Genomic DNA, 16,405 nt, shown 5'->3' on the forward strand with positions numbered 1-16,405 from the left:
TCGAGCCCAAAAAGCTGCACGCTTCCTCATATAACTAGCAAGTGTGCTCTTTCCAATCGGTGATGCTTTTGTGACCAATGCTTCTCTTCTTGATTCCATATCCCATCGCCTAGTCAGAGAGCCAAAGAGACCGAGCCCTAAAAGACTCATTATGAAAATGTCCTCTCCGTATGGTCACCCTAGCATTCGAGCGAAAACATTCCCGCATGCTACCACTTCTGCAATGCTCCAACCACGTTGTCTCTTAACAAGACCGCGGTCTCTCCTCCAAACCCAATGGCTCTACCCCTCCTGCCAATCGCCGCTCCAATGGCTCTACCGCCGCGCATCCACACTGCCTCAAACCCCCAAGCCAACAACACCCTCCCCTAAACAGCCCTCCGATGGAGATCCCACCCCCAACCCCCTCTCCCGTCCCCTTGGCCAACCAAAACCGCCCATCCCGGGCGAAAACAGCGGCATAGATTACCGCACATGGCGAGAACGGAGGGCTGATTTTGTCAACTACGATAAACATCTCGAGCGGCGGAAGCAATTGTATTCAACCCCCTGCTTCCCAGCCTCGAGGCTTCGTCACACCAGGTAACGCAAATGCTGACCGCGTGTTGAATGCCAGAACGAAGAAGGTCGCAAAGCCGTATTTCAGAGAATGGACCAACATGCGGCACCACCGGGGCAAAACGTTCCTTTCACCGCCCAAACTGTTCAAAGCGGATTCGGCGCTGTATTTCCCGAACATGATGGGGTACACCCTCGCCACACCTTCCACAACTACATCTACGACCTCGGTATTGACGGACAAGACGTCGATCGTTAGCGTCTTCAGCGGAACGTGGGCGGAGCGGCAGACCCTCACTTTTGTTGGCGAGAAGCGAAATCCGGCGTTGGCAGTGGAGGTGGAGAAGTTGGAGGGAGAAGGGCTGCAGAGGGTGTGGATCAATGTCGAAGAGGACTGGATGAAGGCTGGGTTGATACGGCTGTTCCTGGGGAGTAGTAAGAAGGGAAAGAGTAGGGCGGAGTGGGGAAGGAGCTTTGTGGTAAGGAGAGGAGTGGACGATGATGTCAAAGACAGTATCGGGATGGCGAATGGGAAAGTGGGATATGTTTATTTGGTGGATGGAAATTGTAGGATCAGATGGGCTGGAAGTGGGGATGCGGACCCTGGGGAGAGGGAGGGGTTGATTGGCGTTGCCAGGAGGTTGGTTGAGAGCAATAGGAGGCCTGAGAGTGGGAAGAAACGCGAGGGAGTTGTCGGTGCGAAAGCAAAGCATTGATGTTTTACATCGGGAATTTGGATGCTAGATACCCCATTCGTACAAGACGTTCTCCAGTCATGTCGGACACCAAACGCCATGCTGCCCAAACTCTCTTGCCCAGGTGTCACATTAAAAAGAACAGCAACAGACAACAAAACGCAATGAAACTCCCTAATATAATCCCATCCCTCCTCTTCTTCGCCCCAATCCTCCCAATCAAACTATTAAGCCCCGGTACCTGACTAGCAGCCCCCACGATCCTCCTATTAACACTCGCCAACGTCTCCCTCTGCGTGCCAAAACTCTCGTTGATCGCATACGCCTGGCTCAGCACCCCGTCCGCGACGGTATGACTCCTATCGATCCTGTTCCGCTCATCGAGCATGTAGTCTGCTTCGGCGTCCGCGGGGTTCGAATTCCGGTAGGCGGAGATGTCGGAGCGTACGTTCGAGAGCAGATTGGCACGTTGACGGGCGTCGGTTATGCTGGCCTTCAAGCGGACGAGTTCGCGCCGGTGGTCGAGGAGGATTTCACGGTGGCGGGTGAGGTTGTTGGATTTTAGGGCGGAGGTGGTGAGGGGGGATTCGGAGTCGAGGAGGCGGGTCAGTTGCGTGATCAGTGCTTCTCGCTGTAGGGTACGGATGTCAGCTCAAGGCCCGCCCATACTAGGTTGTTGTGCAGTGGAGATTGAACTGCGGACCTTTTCAAGCAAGTCCTGGATGGTTGCCTCGGTCTGTTTCTCATCTTCCGTAGGCTTCGGGGGGATGGCGGTAGCCTGCGAGAACTGGGAGTATTTGTGGAAATACCCTTCTGTCTAGAAAGTGTAAGCTCCCAAGAGTGAGTTGCCAGCATAAAGGACAATGTACCTGAGACTCTAAGGTTCTTGTTTGTTGACGAAGCTGAGCCCATCCATTGCCCGTGGAGGATGACATATTGCTTGGAGATCGTTTGAATGATTATGAGGAGATGCTCTTTTGTCTTCCGTATTCGGAGCCTCCAAAGCATTCATGGTGGTTCCATTGAAAACATTCAAAAAGACAGATGTCTCGGCGGACACATGGACTTTGGAGATGCCTTCAGGTCTTGGCGCTGCAGGCTCGCTAAGATGTGGCGCTAAGGAAGCCAAGAACTTTCAACCGCACATTTTTCGTGATCGAGAACAACGACATCTTGAAGGACCTCTACCACCGCGACAAAGCATCAAGATGGTAGGTAACTCAATCTAGGCGCCCCTGAACATCGCTGATGATGCCTGCAGTCATCCTCAAAAGTCCGCACCGGCCAGCTCTGGGGCAAGAGCAAGGATGATCTGAAGAAGCAACTCGTGGACCTCAAGACAGAGCTAGGTCAACTCCGCACCCAGAAGATCGCCGGAGGCGCTTCGTCCAAGCTTCACAAGATGTGCGTACTGCCCAATCCGCACCGCCTTTTACCTTTGGGCTCCATTGGAAGCAGATCTAACCCTCGGTGCAATGTAGCCACGACCTCCGCAAATCCGTCGCCCGCGTCCTCACCGTCATCAACTCCAACCAACGACAACAACTACGCATCTTCTACGCGAAGAAAAAGTACCTCCCGCTCGACCTACGTCCGAAGAAGACCCGGGCGATCAGGAGGCGGTTGAGCAAGCATGAGGCGACGATCGTGACGGAGAAGCAAAAGAAAAAGTCCACGCATTTCCCGCAGAGGAAGTATGCGGTCAAGGTATGTTGAAAATCTACTCTGGCGGTGCGAGCTGGCAATTGGACTTTTACACTTGCAGCGCTATGTTATTGGAGATTTTTTTTGGATTTGGAGGCTAATTGTGGACACAGGCTGAGGTTTAGGTGCTGGCGAGCTGGAAATTTGACAACGAGCGGTTGATTCGCATAGGGGAGGTGTCCACCTTCGGCCTTGCTCAGATAGTGGTGGTTAGCCAAATGCATTCAAGTCCGGTCTACCAAACCCTTTCCTACTGCGTCGAATTGGATCACCCTTGTGCCAACCGTGACGAATGGCCAGCGCTCTGGCGTGAATACGGGTCAAGTCGCTGTACCTTGTCAGCCCACAGTACTAACATTGTCATGGCCCTAACACGAATGGTCTGTCCACTACACAAATACCTCAGATCGGTATTGTATTGAGGTGGTTTGTATTCCCCTTGAAGATACTCGCGGTCTTTCCGAGTCGACTCATCGCTGGCTTGTTCATATCCTATTCTACGTAGTCTCTACGCAACGCAACATCCATTACCTCTTCAGCTCTTACCTCCTCTGCGTACCTCCATTCATTTACCTTGAACGAATTCGGAACATATGCTAATCTTGACACCCCGTCCCCAACATCGAACCCGAGCCACCAACGACTGACACAAAAGTTCAAATGACACCGCTAATGCTTACCGATTTGTTACCATTTCCGTATCTTTGCAGATTGTTTCTCGGTTGGGATTGTTTCGGTGGAGGAAGGGGGAGAGGCGGGATTGGGGAGGGAAAGGGGGGTGCGGTGAGGTAGGTGGGTGTAATATTGGATGGGTGCTGTTGGCTCATCGGCTTGTGTTTTTCTGCTGCCACGGTGGCGGGGTAGGAGTGGTGTGCGTTGGAAGAGGATGGATGCGTGGAATGAGATCCAAGATTCCAGTCCCGCACAGAAGGATTTGGGGAAAAGTGGCGGGGATGAGAGCGCTCGTCTTTTTTTGTTTTTTGCAGGCTTTGGTGGGCGTCAGCCTGGATGGATTGAGTGGTTCGTGTCGGCTCGGTGGAAGTTTGGGATCTTCGCTGGGGTCATCTCCTTTGTGCCTGGGCTTTGCTCGGGTCTTTTGGGAATGGATTACGGTGTTATGGCATACTGGGCTCAATGGTTTGGGTAGGTAATGCTGGGATCGAGGCTGTGTCTTTTTGGCCTTTTCTCACATTATCTCCCTCGCAGAAGATAATCAAGAGCTATCAAAAGTCCTCTCCGTCCTCTCCGACTCAAGCTCGAATCCCCATTTCCCTCTTACGGCAACTCTTGCGTTTTTACCATTCATCCCGGCTTCGTGCTGCTCCGTGTCATAATCGTTCATTCCGTAAGATGAAGGAAGAGGTCACTATGTACAAAAAGAACGCTCTTGATCGTGAGATTCAGGCGAAGAGTTGCGACGATAGTGCGACTGCCATTTCTTGGGGCACCAAACCCTTGTGGCTCTCTCTCGCTAATGAGTACGAAATGCGAATTTGATGCTGCAGCGACTCTCCTTAGGCCGCTCTCTCTTTGGGTGCCACCGCAAGTTGGTCTTTGTCCGGCGTGTGGACACTCGTACCTCGATGAATGGCGAAGAGGGTCAATGGTTCTAAGGTTTGGTCCTTGTCTCCCGTGTCAATGTCTGGATCTTCATGAGTCTCGCCGAGGCTCCGTGACTCTGCAGCTTTGCCTGTTTCAGTCGTATCAACATCTGCAGGATCATACAGCTTGGCAGGGCTTGGTGATGCTATAGCTTTGCCTTTGTCGCCCGTATTGACATCTGCAGGATCATAAAGCTTGGCAGGGTTTTGTGATTCCACGCCTTTGCTTTCGTCGCTTGCATCGGCAACTTTGGGTTTATAAGCCCAACCCTCGGCCAGCTCGCCTATCCAGTCATCCACGTCCATAGGAAGCGCTCCTACCGCCTTAACGATTTTCATTCTGAGATGGTTGCCGTAGGTACTGAAACTGGAAGGACTCGAGTTCAGAACAATGGCTAATCATCATAACGAACCGGGGGCACCTCCTACCTTCCATTCTTTAGGCCTTGAATAGCATTTTTGGCTTCAGCTTCGGTTTCGAATTCAACATAGCCCCATGTACGAAGGCAGCCAGTCATGCCAGTCGTGTGATGGTACCTTTGCTTTTGAACCGTGTATCAGTGGCGGTACTGATGGAGTAATGCAGGAAGGAACGTGATTTACACCGTAAAGCACTTTACCATATGGGCGAAATAGATCTTGCACAGCTTTGTGAGAGAGATGACCTTGGAAAGGCCTGCCAAAGCTTTAGCAAGTGTGCCTCATCGACGACTTTTTACCCTGATGTACCCGGCAAGGACTCTTCTTTGCGACATGGCTTGACAAGAAGATTGACCGATTGACAAGTGATGCCTGAGAAACGAGAGGATGTATGCTCCAGCGTTTGGAACCTCAGTCAAGTAGCGACGAAGATGGAGAGTGTGTTGTTAATATATTTGCCAAATAGTGTGCTTCAGGGTGGTCTTGTAGGGAAGACGTAGAGATATAAGTTCGATAATGGAGCCGATTGACGGCTTTGGTTGTTTTCGTGTCGGAAGGGTATTGGAGAATCTCAAATGGTGACTTTGGTAGAAGGGATATCATGCAACCTCGGATGAGACCAAACGACACTTGACTTTGGGGAAATCCTGCACCAGGCACCCGAGAATCCATTCGTAAATGCCAGGTTGGCCGACGTGTGGAGACAGATGCAATGATGATGCGAGCTGCCCACTGGCAGGATGAGACAAGGCAATATTAATCATGTCAATTGCCACCTGTGCGTTTCGCCAGGCGTTGAAAGCAAAGCTTCGAAAAGAGTCTGGTAATCATAATGACAATTCGGAGCATCGTCATACGATCACTTCGACAACTTGAATCCTTGGACTTCTGCAGGTGGTCGTCAGAAGAAAAGGTCTGTTGCCTACTTGCTTTGCCTCAGCGAATTCACGCAGCCATAGCTTTGCTTGTTGTGAGAGAAACAGGTCATTATTAAGTAGGTCGATGCTGGGCATGCATAAAAGTACCTACCTTATGCATACAATTGCTTAGCGGTCTTGATGCACGCGAGGTCTGCACGGACCAAGTGGGTTTTGACATCCCTGTACTCCGTACATGTGCAGCAATTGCCGAGATTGCGAAGGCGAAAAGGAGCCACCTCCGAAGAAGGTGGTTTGGAAGCCACTTGCTGTTCTCTTTTATAAAAACGACGTGTTTCAACTATAAAATTAATTTGTCTTCAGGTTTCAGCTTGGGAAGGACTAGTTTACACTTACTCGTAAGGTAAGGTATGGAATGACTATGGAATGACTATGGCCTGTAAGGCTGAATCTAGATCTCACCGACTTAGCACCAATCTTTATCTGGGTCACTGCCAGCGTCGAAAATCATGTCGTGATCTCATCATTCTTATCATTCTGTACCAGTCCTCTCCATTTTTCCAATATTTACTACACGTCCAGATGGTGTATCAAGCCAATCACATATCTTTTCATACTGTCAATGTCATCATTCATCCACATCCACCACACCACCAAGTCCATCTTGCTTGTCCTCCCGACCGAGGTAAGACATGAGACCAGCAAGTGCACCAAACCTCCATACCCGTGTCTGCATACAGGTACCACCCAACTTCGCAAGCTTGCCCTATCTTAGATGCTCACATCATCATTGACCTATCAAACCATTCGACTTGCGATCAATTCCCTGTCCATCTCATTTCCCCACCGTCAGCTGTGGCTGCGGTCTAGATGAATTGCCTTTCCATGCCGTAAATAGCCTCTCGATTCGCATTTCTCTGAATGCAACCTTCAGACGACGCCCTTGACTTCTACGACTCTCTTCTGATATTTCATCGCATCTGTCCCTTTGCCGTCAAGAATTTGCCCATCATGTCGCGCAGAGTATTCGATGTCGGTCTTGATATGGGACGTATACGAAACGGCTTGAAGCATAATAAAGACAGCAAACGCAGCAAAAGCTTTCGATCCAACTTTACCAAAGACGACAGCCTCGTCGACGATACTCCGCTTCCAAATCAGAACAACGCCCTCGTACCGCGGCACAAGAAAAGCAATCCCAGCCTTGCCACGAAACGGCAAAATCACAATCACACTCTCAGCAACGAAGAGCCTGTCGTCCTCCCTTCAGCAAATCTATCGCCAAGAATGGACACAGAATTCCCACTACCACCTTCGAAGCGTGTTTCCCCAGAACAGAACCAAGTCAATGGGAATGCAGAACGCTCCTCACACTCATCCCAACTTTTCCCCTCAGGACCATCCAATGGTAGCCCAGAAAGTGCGCCGAAGCCGGAAAGGAGAGGATCCGGTGACCAGAACTTCGACCTCAAACCGCCTCCTCCAAATTCCAAAGTCAAGAACATTGATACCCTTTCTGAGCAGCTCTTCTCTGGTGACCATCTGCGCGTCATTCTCAAGGATCCATCATTCTTCCTCCGATTTACTGCCTTCCTCAATCGCTATCGACCACACTCTGCCCCGATACTCGTACGCTATCTCGAGGCACAGAAGGCCATGAAGGCCGTAGAGTATGCGAATGCCTTGGCCGAGACATTAAGACCGACACCAGGCGAACCCTCGGGTCCTTGCCCCGCGGCAGCTATTGACCCAAGATTCGAGGCGAGGTCGAAGAGGTCATTCGAGTCCTTGATCAATGAAGCTCTACCAGCATATATTACGAATTGTCTCACGAAAGTGGTGACCGAAAGCATGGTCAAAGAAATCACGGGACAAGGAATGCCTGTCATGCGCGAGCTTGTTGGAGGTCTGGCAGAAGTCTTCTGCTTAGCGGACCCAAGTATAAAGGACTGCCCCATCGTCTATGCCAGCGAAGAGTTTTATCGCACGTCAAGGTACTCACGAGATGATGTCTTAGGTAGAAATTGCCGTTTCTTACAAGGTCCGAAGTCAAACCGAACAACCGTCGCCCGAATTGGCACAGCAATCAAATCTGGACAAGAGTCTTGCGAAACGCTTCTCAACTACAGGCGAGATGGTACACCATTCATGAACCTCCTTCTCACAGCGCCTCTCTACGACAACCGAGGCTCTGTCCGCTACTTCATCGGCGCCCAAATAGATGTCTCCGGATTGATCGAGGATGGCCGTGGCCTCGACTCTTTCGCACACTATCTCGCAGAGAATCGGCCAAACCGAAATCGAGACAGCGACCAATCCAACGATACTATCTCTCAAAGACATCTCAAAACGCTCAGCGAGTTCGGCCAAATGCTCTCTTTGGACGAATCGTCCGTCTTCCAGCATCACTCCCGCGCGAGCTCGGTGCAAGACAATGCTTCAACTATCAGCTATAGAGGAAACCACAGCCGTCAGGAACCAGGGATGAGGCGTACGCGTAGAGTTCTGGGCAACGATGATGATGAAGAAGAAGAAGGAAAGGACAAGAACGCGTGGGCGCTCTCTTCCATCGGGCCATCCGGAAAGCTGCCCGGTGTCTATCAAAACGTAGCTATGCTCCCTTCTCTTGCCTACCTCCCCCCATCCTACCCCAAGCCAGCTAACAGTGAATGAACAGTACCTCCTCGTCCGCCCACACCCCTCCATGCGCATCATCTTCGTCTCCCCCGCCCTTCGCATCCCTGGCCTCCTCCAATCCCCTTTCCTTTCCCGCATCGGCGGTCCTTCGCATGTCCGCGAAGGTCTTCTCGACGCGTTCGAATCCGGCGCTGCTGTCACCGCAAAAGTGACTTGGCTACCGCATGGCCAGGAGAATAATGACATGACAAATGGTGACTCGAGACCCAGCAGCAGAAGGGGAGGGCCACCAGATCAAAGTGCACGTACGAGATATATCTCGTGCACGCCGCTACTGGGAAGTGATGACCAAGTTGGCGTCTGGATGGTTGTGATGGTGGAGAATGAACTCGTCACCGGCTCGCTCGCATCCCGCCAAGCCGCGCTGAATAGATTCAACAACAACAACAACGAGATACCTCCCACACCCTCGGAGTATCAGCGCGAAATGCACGTTGGCAGTGACACCGACGAAGGCGGCGGGGCCAGGAGAACCTTTGAAAGTCAAAGAGGAGGATTCGAAAGAAGCGCGAGCGGGCAGATCAGGGATGAAAGAAAGGGAAGAGTTGGGAGTGAGGGCGGGAGACTGTACGCTGATTTCATGAAGAACGGTGGCGGAGGAAAGATGAGTATGGATGATATGGCCGAGGAAAATGGGACCGGGAATGGGATCCGCCAATCGGATGGGCCGGACAGGTATGTTAACGGAGAGGGAAGGGTGGAGGAGGTGAGGAGTCCATGATTTAGTGCTCTCGGGTCATGCTTTTTTTAGAACGAGGGCCGCGGTCCCAACCGGGAGAAATACAGGCTACCGGGTACTGGCTTTGTACGTTGAGAGATCATGATGCGAGGTTGGATAGAGGGATTGGGTCGAGGAGGGGTCGAACTGGGTCGTTGCATCGATCGATCGATCGATTCGATTGGATGGCGTTGCAATGCATCCGCTTAGCGAAAGGGGGTGATGGTCTCACCGAGCAACGACGCTCGATTGCCCTACCACGATGGCCTCCATTCTGGAATCTTGGAGCTGTTCATATCCGTGCACGTACATAGCGCGGCGCAGGTATACAATTCGATACCCACATGCTTACTCCCCTCTACCTGCCCAATGCGTTCAAATGCTGCATGTTGCAACCGTTCCCCCTCCGTTCCCGCCGCGTGTACTTCGATGAGGAGAACGGACTCGATGGGATTACCAACCAATGTTCCCTTGTTGCAGCAGCCATGGCACCCTCTCTCTTTTTCCTTCTCCACATGCACGAAATCTAAACGAAACAGTAAGCGACCCTCAACGCCGTCGGAGGATCCTCGCGTGGCCCGCAGGCGTTCGTGATGAAAATGGTTCAATTACTCCTCTCCACCTTTGTTGAAGACCGTCACGCTTCATCACTTGATCTCGTCAGCGTCAGCGAAACCAGGATTCCCCCTCCCCGAAGCACGTCATTGCTTCTGAAAAAGGGTTTCCCTCCCCCAAACACGTCATTGCTCCAAGGTACACATCCATCCATGACGCAACGCACCCTCCCATCATCGTCGCACCACCCACTCCCGACCCCATCTACCCATATCGACTCCACCGGCCGCCGTCCGTCGCCCGCACGAGCGGACTCTCAGACTGGGTAGGGGCCCGGCGCCGGACAACACAACAGTATGCACTACAAGTCCGACGGCAGCAGTGTCGATGAGCGAATTTCTGCATTCGTCCAACGCTTTTTCTGGGAGCCGTGTCGAACATGAAATGACACGTGGTTTCGAACCGGTGTGCCGAATCGACGTGAAAAGTCGAGAGCGGACCGGCTCTTCAAAACGGTGACTTTGTGGGACGGCTTGGCGTGCTGGAGGGATTGTCGTCATCGTTGCCGCAGGCTGGCTCGGCCGGGAGGGCTAATAGCGTATCGCTTTTCCCTAACCGGAGCGGATTGGGCCAAAGGTGAGACTCCCCGAAGTTTGATTGGCGAGATTTGCCATTATTAGAGCGAAATGTTCTCGCTCGGTGGGGAGTGCAAGAGGTCAGGAGCAGATCGTACGGATGGGTGAACCGCAGGGGCTCGTGCTTAGTGTGAAGCTTGTTGAGAGAAGTGTGTTTCAGAACTGGTACCCCCAAGCATCCCGTCACCTATCCCCATCCACCTCCTTTAGGACTGTCTCCACGGCTAGGCTTCTCATTCGATCTTTTCGAGCGCAGTCCCATGCTTTCGGCCTTGCAGGACGGGCATCATAGCTCAATGTCCATGTTCCCCGTCAGATTAGTCATTGCTCGACTAACAAAATCCCTATCATTGTATCTCTGAGATTTCTGTAAGACTGTGCTCTTTGTGAACCGCTGACAGGCCTGAAGTAGAGAAAGAAGATGGTGTCCAAGAGAATGGTGCATTCCCCCCTTAGCAAGCTAGACGGATGCAGCGAGAAGCGCATAACGAAGTAAGGAGATGGACGACGCGGCGGTCTAAAATTATGTGGTGAGCCCTATGATGGGAAGCGAGAGGCACAGACACACCTAGTTGCTAGTTGCTTCGCGGAGAATTCGCCGATAGATCGACATGGGTATGCTCCGGAACATTCAAAAATATCCGAAATTGCTCACTTGCATATGCGAGTGTCGGTCACAATGGGCCCCGGAAGGGTGCAATGTGTTCCCAGGAGGCATGAGCGTAAGACGGTAAGCGCATGACGAGTGTGCCTAATCTTTTGCTTGACATGATCCCTCTCCACTACCGAAAACTCCAGAACCCAAGCGCCAGAAATGTATGCAGCACTATGTAGTTAACCTTTCTTTTTCCCAGGTGTCGCGTGTCCTTTTTCCCTGTTGCCAGTTGTAATGCGACCCCGGGTGTCACATTTCAGGTGTCCATTTTGACTTTGCCCTTTTCTCCTCATACCTGCCCTGCTTCCAAATGCATCATTTACTCCATGGGAGACTGGATCCCGCGGCGCATATCAAACAGTAGCAAACGTGACTGTCTCACGCGGCTTCCTTTTTGGCAACGTCCTCATTGGTCATCGGCCAGAACCTCCCTCACAGTTCTGACCGCTTCTTGCTGTACCTGTGTAAGACTGGCGCCACAATCGACCTCCAGCACATCTCTTCCTTGCTCTGTAGCATCAGGCTCTTCCAGCGCCTCCATCTGTGACCGAACCATCGCGCTTTTCATGTAGTGGCCCTTCCTGCCTGTCACTCGTGCCAGAAGCACGTCGGCGTCGGCTCTTAAATATATGAAGTGCACCATTACGTCGTGGTCATTGTAGGCGGCGATCCGTATCACGTCACGGTATTTGCGTTTCAGGGCAGAGCAAGTGACGACGACGCCATCATGACGTTTGTTTGCTGAGCGTTTGGAGGGCGAGAGGCGAGCCACGGCAGCTTCTCGAAGGGTAATGAGCCAATCCCATCGGTCAATGTCGGTGAGGGGGGATCCTTGTGACATTTTTTGCTTGTTGGAATCGGAGTGGTACTAGTCAACGAATTCTGTCAGCTGGGCTGCAGTGTCCATATGAGGATTCGTATCGGGTTGTGTAGCCCCACTCACATCATCTCCTTCGATGTATGGTATCGACAATTCCTTGGCAACGTACTGAGCAACGGTGCTCTTGCCACATCCTGCCGGGCCCGTGATGATCCACATGTGGCGGTGGTGATGGGCGGCCAAGGCGCCATGGATCTGCTTGACAGAGGCAGTGGATGCGTAGTCCATGGGTGAGGGCGGAATGGGAAGGGTGTGCCCTCCAGTGACACTGACCATGGTCATGGTGAAAGTATTTTTAGTGATAAGGGAAGGGAGATATTTGGCGTCGGGAAGAGGTGGTGGAGAAGCGAAAGCAAGGGGAGGATAGTATTTTGCAAGAGAGAATGTTCTGTTCCATGCCGGGGTGCATGTCACGGGAAGGCGGCCGAAGGAGGATATAAGTAGCAGGTGAGGGTGAGGGTGAGGAAGGGTATTAATGTATACTTGGCACTCCTGCAAACAAGATCAGGATTGGAATAGGTAGTCTAAATAATAATGTTAGGAAACAAATCAAAAGAAAATTAAAGGAAATAATTTGTGGATCCAAGCCAACTGCTTGGGAGTTCTGGGACCCCACACTAAGGAAAGTACCGAAAGTACCTTAGGGAAAAAAGAAGGAGTCGGAAGGGAAATCAAGTTCCCTTGTCTGCCTTAAGATTATGGCAGCGGTAAGCCGCGACCCGGCAAGTAAAATATCATTCGTCTCGAATATCGGTCTGGTCGGAATATTCAAAAAAGCAAAGAGGCCTGAGCGTGCGCCTGACACAGTGACGTTGTTGCTTCCTTTGTAGAGATCTTGAACCGCTTGGACGATGAGATATGGGGTAATTTAGCACTTGCCAGTTAGCTTGAGCCTTACCAACGAGATGGTTCCTGATGTAGTATAAGTCTCCGTGCCTCCACCCAATCCTGCTCAGCGAGTAATGCGGAGTGCAGACGGCTTGCAGCACGTTGGACTTGAAAGTGGTCTGACCGTGTGATGGCTTGGAGGCTTGGAGGCTTAGAGGCTTAGAGGCTTAGAGGCTCGGAGGCGTGGATCGTTGGTGCACCTTTTGGGACGACATAAGCAAGCAGAAGATCAGCGCACTCTGACCGCAGCTGCAGGTGCCAGGAAGAGGGCCAGAAGCCCAGTGAGAGCCCACCCTTGATGCCTGTATCAATGATATCACACCTCTCTCTCTCCCGCACCTGCATGCACATATTCGGTCCGGCCAGTGATACTTCCGACCGCTGTGAACAAGATGTTCCGTTATGCTGCATGCATGGACGGTGCAGCATCGTAGAGTGGGAAGGATCATTAAGCAGGATATTAACGGCGAAGCCCAACCTGCTGCAGGCCTTAGCATGGCTTTCTATCATCCAATCATTATTATTAGCCATGATTTTGATGAGAATGTCGAACCGAAAACAGCCAACATTGATGGTGATAGACTGATAGTGTATTATGTATGGCCTGTTGGGCGGCCCAGTCGTTGAAATTTTTTTAAGGTACATGCAAGTGTTTGACGCCGTTCGGAACTTTTTTCTACCAGTCTGAGCTTTGACTTTGCTATCTCTCAAACTCTCAAAAAGAAAAGATGATCCTTCTACAACAGTAGCGTGGGGGTTCTTCTTCAGCTACCTACCCTCCAGTCTCCACTTTACGAAACAATACGAGATTATTCGAATACTGCTGAATTGCTTTCACTGGCTCTACTACTGCTAATGTTGACTAGAAGCAGGTATTCCTGTACTTAGGCACTGAGAACAATTCTGTGCCATCCCAAAGTCCCTCCGACCCTCCGACCCTCCGACACTCCGAGGCCGGGACGGCAGGAACGTCGCGTTGTAGAAGAGGTCCAATGTGATCGTGCGATGAAGACCGAAAACTTCATCGTCGATCCTTCCCACGTGGAGGCAGGGGAAGGCGTTCGGACCTGCATGCCAAATCTTTCCGTATCTAGTAAGTCGTTCGCTTGTTCAAAAGATTGTGTGGATGAATCTGGGTATGGCTTTCTTAAACCTCGGTCTTGAGTGTGGATCGACATGGCATTCAGTAATTCAGCTCCGAGCCTTATAATCCATCCTACCAAACCCTTCATGGTCCGTATGCTACTCGCAGAGTAATGTGGGTAATGTACTAGGATGAAACGAATCCTGTGGGAGCGGAGGGTTGATCGTTTGAGAAGAGGAACCGGTCCAACTCTCTATGAATCCTTAGCATACGCCTAGTCTAGTATGCAAATCGTAGAAAAGGGGGTGCTTTCCTATCAAACGTCGTTTCCTAGGCTGGGGAGAAAATCGATCATTCGGAGCGTGACGGTCCCACCGTTCCATGAAGTCGATGAGATGAACTGATACTACAATTCATCAACCAAGCCGGGGGCCGATCTGCACAGTCAGCTGTCTAAACAACCATGACATAAGGTATGTTGAGAGAAGTGCAAGAAGGTCTTGGCGGTCCACTCGTTCAGGATGCTGCGTACTCGTATATACCCGGTAATAACCGCTACCTAGTAATGCACGGTCTGAAATCCGAAACTTCAGTAATTCGTGTAGAAGATTAAATTATAATACGTAGTCTAAGATTTCTAAAATTTCAATATTTTTGAAATCAGAGTCATATAAATTCTTTAAGCTCTATAAGGTATCGTGTAACGGAGCGAGGGTAGGCTAGGGTAAGTCTTCGGGAGGGTATCCCCAAATATCGGATTTTAGACCGTGCATTACCAAGTAGCGGGTATTACCGGGTATATACGAGATATAGGGCTGCCTTGGCGGGCGGAACACTCCGCTTGGCGCGCTAGGCTTCGATAGCACAAGAGCAGCTTGCTCTGAGTATAACAACAATAAGCAGCTACCACAGTTGATATAATCCATAACTCGCAGCTGAACACCGACCTCCAATTGAGCTAGCAATCATGTCATACTTCTTCTCCACGCCTGTCGACATTGACATAGTCCTCGAGGACACCGATGACAGGACCATGATCGATATGAAGCTCGACAAGGGCCGGCGAGAAAAAGCCCCGTTGTATATGGATGGCGAGTCCGTAAAGGGAGGCGTAACGATAAGACCGAAAGATGGCAAGAGGCTGGAACATACGGGCATTAAGGTCCAGTTTATCGGCACAATTGGTACCTCTCCACGGGCCAGCACGGTGCAAATTCAATGCTAACGGATTGGATCATAGAGATGTTCTTTGACAGAGGCAATCACTACGAGTTCTTATCCCTGGGCCAAGAACTCGCTGCCCCAGGTGATCTCCAACATCCGCAAACCTTCGACTTCAACTTCAAGAACGTGGAAAAGCAGTATGAATCCTACAATGGCATCAACGTCAAGCTACGCTACTTCGTGCGGGTCACAGTATCGCGGCGGATGGCAGATGTAATACGGGAGAAAGACATCTGGGTGTACTCCTACCGGATACCGCCTGAGACAAACAGCTCGATCAAGATGGATGTGGGGATTGAGGACTGCCTCCACATTGAATTCGAGTATTCGAAGTCCAAATACCATTTGAAGGATGTGATTGTGGGGAGGATATACTTTCTGCTGGTGCGGTTAAAGATCAAACATATGGAGCTGTCAATTATACGGAGGGAGACGACGGGTGTTGCGCCGAATCAATATAATGAGAGTGAGACGTTGGTCAGATTTGAGGTTCGTGATGTGCCGTTTGAAATTTGTAGGACGCTGCTGACCGTTCCTAGATCATGGATGGCTCGCCGTCAAGAGGTACATTTTAGCCTTGGTACCGACATGACATGCCAGTCACTGACCTGGTATCAACAGGAGAAACCATCCCTATCCGCCTGTTCCTAGGCGGTTTTGACCTCACTCCCACATTCCGCGAAGTCAACAAGAAATACTCCACCCGCTACTACCTGAGTCTCGTTCTCATTGACGAAGGTCTGTTTTCCCCTTTCCCCTCCTTTTCTTTCCTTTCCTTTCCTTTCCTTTCAACCCTCGGTATCGGCAATCTAATGCTCACATCACTAACCCTCTCCACAGATGCCCGTCGCTACTTCAAGCAATCGGAAATCGTCCTCTACCGGCAAGCGCCCGAAATCGCCGCCGCCCAATTACAGCAAGCACAGTCGCAACCTCAGCAAATCACTGGAGCGGCCGGATGAGTATTGTCAGACTATTCTGCCCAATGGAGGCTTGTATTTAGGACATGGCGTGGCGTTGGGAGCGTCTGCACAAAAAGCAGGTATTCGTACCCGTTGCTGCCATCTTGGGTGCAAAGTTGAGAGGGAACGAGAGATGAAGGAGGCATCCCAATATGCAGAAGCAACGTTTGGCCGTGACGAGAGAAAATTCTTTGCGCCATGATGCCGAGTTTGGTATCATGCTACGCATAATGGGATTTTTCAGGATCATG

General features: G+C 51.1%; 8 protein-coding genes across 8 annotated transcripts; 5 read left to right on the forward strand and 3 right to left on the reverse strand.

The window, feature by feature from the left end:
* Window positions 1-151: 151 nt before the first annotated feature.
* On the forward strand, window positions 152-1,274 carry HO173_005006 (uncharacterized protein; the record flags this gene model as incomplete). Its single annotated transcript, XM_037306924.1, has 2 exons — window positions 152-537; window positions 617-1,274. The coding sequence occupies 2 exons, from the start codon at window positions 152-154 to the stop codon at window positions 1,272-1,274; spliced, it is 1,044 nt and encodes a 347-aa protein (XP_037166048.1).
* Window positions 1,275-1,380: 106 nt separating this feature from the next.
* HO173_005007 (uncharacterized protein) lies at window positions 1,381-2,188 on the reverse strand (the record flags this gene model as incomplete). Its single annotated transcript, XM_037306925.1, has 3 exons — window positions 1,381-1,884; window positions 1,957-2,070; window positions 2,123-2,188. 3 exons carry the CDS (start codon window positions 2,186-2,188, stop codon window positions 1,381-1,383), a joined length of 684 nt encoding a protein of 227 aa, XP_037166049.1.
* A 75-nt stretch (window positions 2,189-2,263) lies between these two features.
* Window positions 2,264-3,082, forward strand: HO173_005008 (uncharacterized protein; the record flags this gene model as incomplete). The annotated part of the gene is made up of 4 exons (XM_037306926.1): window positions 2,264-2,464; window positions 2,515-2,657; window positions 2,735-2,960; window positions 3,071-3,082. The coding sequence occupies 4 exons, from the start codon at window positions 2,264-2,266 to the stop codon at window positions 3,080-3,082; spliced, it is 582 nt and encodes a 193-aa protein (XP_037166050.1).
* Window positions 3,083-3,843: 761 nt separating this feature from the next.
* On the forward strand, window positions 3,844-4,104 carry HO173_005009 (uncharacterized protein; the record flags this gene model as incomplete). Its single annotated transcript, XM_037306927.1, has 1 exon — window positions 3,844-4,104. One exon carries the CDS (start codon window positions 3,844-3,846, stop codon window positions 4,102-4,104), a length of 261 nt encoding a protein of 86 aa, XP_037166051.1.
* A 367-nt stretch (window positions 4,105-4,471) lies between these two features.
* HO173_005010 (uncharacterized protein) lies at window positions 4,472-5,076 on the reverse strand (the record flags this gene model as incomplete). Its single annotated transcript, XM_037306928.1, has 2 exons — window positions 4,472-4,925; window positions 4,988-5,076. The coding sequence occupies 2 exons, from the start codon at window positions 5,074-5,076 to the stop codon at window positions 4,472-4,474; spliced, it is 543 nt and encodes a 180-aa protein (XP_037166052.1).
* Window positions 5,077-6,777: 1,701 nt separating this feature from the next.
* HO173_005011 (uncharacterized protein) lies at window positions 6,778-9,274 on the forward strand (the record flags this gene model as incomplete). Its single annotated transcript, XM_037306929.1, has 2 exons — window positions 6,778-8,463; window positions 8,534-9,274. 2 exons carry the CDS (start codon window positions 6,778-6,780, stop codon window positions 9,272-9,274), a joined length of 2,427 nt encoding a protein of 808 aa, XP_037166053.1.
* A 2,248-nt stretch (window positions 9,275-11,522) lies between these two features.
* Window positions 11,523-12,278, reverse strand: HO173_005012 (uncharacterized protein; the record flags this gene model as incomplete). The annotated part of the gene is made up of 2 exons (XM_037306930.1): window positions 11,523-11,984; window positions 12,060-12,278. 2 exons carry the CDS (start codon window positions 12,276-12,278, stop codon window positions 11,523-11,525), a joined length of 681 nt encoding a protein of 226 aa, XP_037166054.1.
* Window positions 12,279-14,935: 2,657 nt separating this feature from the next.
* Window positions 14,936-16,154, forward strand: HO173_005013 (uncharacterized protein; the record flags this gene model as incomplete). The annotated part of the gene is made up of 5 exons (XM_037306931.1): window positions 14,936-15,152; window positions 15,209-15,681; window positions 15,732-15,756; window positions 15,814-15,930; window positions 16,033-16,154. The coding sequence occupies 5 exons, from the start codon at window positions 14,936-14,938 to the stop codon at window positions 16,152-16,154; spliced, it is 954 nt and encodes a 317-aa protein (XP_037166055.1).
* Window positions 16,155-16,405: the final 251 nt, after the last annotated feature.

This window comes from Letharia columbiana (genome assembly GCF_014066305.1).
Source record: "Letharia columbiana isolate WasteWater2 chromosome Unknown Sc0000013_s0, whole genome shotgun sequence".
In the NCBI taxonomy this organism is placed as follows: domain Eukaryota; kingdom Fungi; phylum Ascomycota; class Lecanoromycetes; order Lecanorales; family Parmeliaceae; genus Letharia; species Letharia columbiana.